Raw genomic sequence first — 2,500 nt, forward strand, 5'->3', positions numbered from 1 at the left:
AGCTGATCCTAATTTTGAAGTTGTGCTTTATTCTTACCTTTTTCCACAGAAAAAAAAATCATCGAAAAAGAAGAAGGCACTGTCTCGATCCTCATCTCGGAACAAGTATGCTATTTACAAAATAATTTCATAACAATATATGATTCTAATATGTAACAAATTCAAACGTTTTAGGTCTCCTGTTGTACAAAAGAAGCAGCAAAAGGAAGAACGTGCGAAACGAGACATACGTGACGAAAAGGATCATCATGACATACCGCAAGTGTCGCGTGATAGAAGCAGGAAGAACAATGATCGTGATCGTGATCGTGCTGGGCGATCTGTTAGTCGGGAACGCGAAAATACTCATCGTGACGTTCAGCGCAACGATCGTTACGATATTAGCCATCGAGGATACGGAGGTTCATTCCCACAAGGTTCCCGAGACCATTCGAATGCTGGAAAAGAGGTTCAGAATCGTAATCGTCAGCGTGACGATAAACCTAGGTACGATGAACGTGAGCGCCGCAGTCGCTCAAGGAACCGCCGCAGAGAACGGTCGATCGATCGTGAACGAAAGCATAAATCACGGTCTCGTTCAGGCTCTCGAAGACGCGGTCGTACTCCAGCAGCGGATGTTCGTAGTCCAGAGCGTTCGCGGGAAAGGCAGCGACGTGACCGCACCCCAAACAGAAGAGATGGCAAAGAACAACAATTTGATCGTTCACAGCGAGAGCGTGACGGTGATAGAGGGTATGATCGTGAAAGAAATCAAAATCGCGGCGAACGGGAAGCAGAGCGTTTAAGAAGTCGAGAATGCGAACGCGACCGAAATCGCAATAATGAGCAGCAGGAACGTAACAAACAGCGATCGCCTCAAACGGCTTCCGGTAGAAGGAATACGAATTCTCCGTCAAGACGTCATGTGCGCCGAAACGAATCACCAGTTAAAAAACGATCTATAACTCCGCAACCAAGGTCTTCTAAGAATGAGAACCAAGCTGGTGCGTCAGAGCGTAAGAATCGCAGCAAATCACCCGTTTCTAAACGGGGTTTGCAGGACAAAGAGCGGGAATCGAATAATCAGAAACGCATGTCCGCTTCCCCGTCCAAGAATAAGTCTACCCGCAACGTAGCGCAACCAGAACGTACTACAACGAAAACCGATTCCTCGGATGATTCTGCTTCCGATCTTAGCTATTCACCTGCACGTCGCGATCCTGATCGCTATCATGACATTCTGCAACGTCAAGCATCCTTTGGAAATGGAAAGAGTCACGAAGCAACGAAACCCGTAAGGGACGAAATTAGGAAACAACCACCTAGGTCAGTCTCAAGAGAGGCCACTCGTGAATCAGATCGGTCAGTGAGTCCCCCAAACCGCACTAAGCCCGTTGCGAAACAAACAAAACGCACTGCGGTTCGCAACGAGAGTGATCGCTCCTCACGTTCCCGTTCTCGTTCGAGATCTCGCTCGACCAAACGGCGTACGGATTCTTCAGCTTCCCCAGCGAAAAAGGTGGAATCATTGAGACGCCGGGCCTCTCCTGAAGCTAATAACGTTAATGACAAATTGAGCGCGGTCGTCCAAGCTCCTTCGCCGCACCGATCGTCCAGCAAATCGAAAGCAACGGAGGAATCTGCACCGAAAACGGGACAATCTTCCAGGCATGCACCGTCACGATCGCCCGACTCTAAGAGACGTCGCACGGAACGTGATGCTGGTCAATCACGAGACGCACCAGCACACAAGACAGTGCGCAGTGATCGTAATGAGGCTGATAATACTAAAGCAAACAAAGATGCTGAACCAAGGCGACATAAATCACGCAGCCCCGAGAGAAGAAGACAGGACGCACCCAGTACCATGGTGCCTTCCGTACCGGTCGCTGTGGATAGTGAATCAAAAAGATCCAAATCGAAAAAGTCTTCTACATCATCGGCTTCGACCAGCGCAACGACGATCATTCAGCAACCGGTCGTGAAGTTACACTCGCCGGTAACATCACAATCTTCCGCAAGATCGAATGGTGAAGAAAGTGATCCCGATCGCACCAACGATGATCGAGACAATCTCGACGCTTTCCTACCGACCTACGACGAAAACCGCGAACAGGAGAAAGATCTTTCGCTGTTGAAGGCACTGAAGCACGATCTGGCTGCCAAAGCTAAGCAGAGTCTAGAGAAGAAGAAAAGTGTTTCTGAAAGCGCTACTGGCAGTAGTAGTGTGAAAGTCTCACAGACTACCGGTACAAAAATCAGCGATACTACAGCGACAGCTCCCATCGTCGAGGTGCGCGTCGGGGAAACACGAGAAAGAGAATTGCTGCAAACTAAACAACCGCAGCTCGGGCTGGCGACTGTTTCGGTTGGAAATACTCTGATGGAAACGTCTGTCTCAGGCATCAATCTTCAGCAGTCTCCTCCAAAGCCGTCGGTCGCTTCGGAACGCGACTTGAAAAGCAGCAGTAGTTCACAAATTAAGAAAGAAATACACGATATTATAAGCACTGTTGGTGCA

The 2,500-nt window shown here is 48.9% G+C and overlaps 1 protein-coding gene across 2 annotated transcripts in view; it reads left to right on the top strand.

The window, feature by feature from the left end:
• LOC126577436 (serine/arginine repetitive matrix protein 2) overlaps nt 1-2,500 on the top strand; it is an 18,397-nt gene that overhangs the window by 13,739 nt on the left and 2,158 nt on the right. For both annotated transcript variants that reach the window (XM_050239058.1, XM_050239057.1), the window contains exons 6-7: nt 50-105; nt 175-2,500. The exon at nt 175-2,500 is cut by the window's right edge and continues 197 nt beyond it. In XM_050239058.1, the coding sequence (XP_050095015.1) occupies nt 50-105; nt 175-2,500 (2,382 nt within the window). The remainder of the gene's footprint in view (nt 1-49; nt 106-174) is intronic.

The sequence above is a fragment of the Anopheles aquasalis genome, chromosome 3 (genome assembly GCF_943734665.1).
Source record: "Anopheles aquasalis chromosome 3, idAnoAquaMG_Q_19, whole genome shotgun sequence".
In the NCBI taxonomy this organism is placed as follows: domain Eukaryota; kingdom Metazoa; phylum Arthropoda; class Insecta; order Diptera; family Culicidae; genus Anopheles; species Anopheles aquasalis.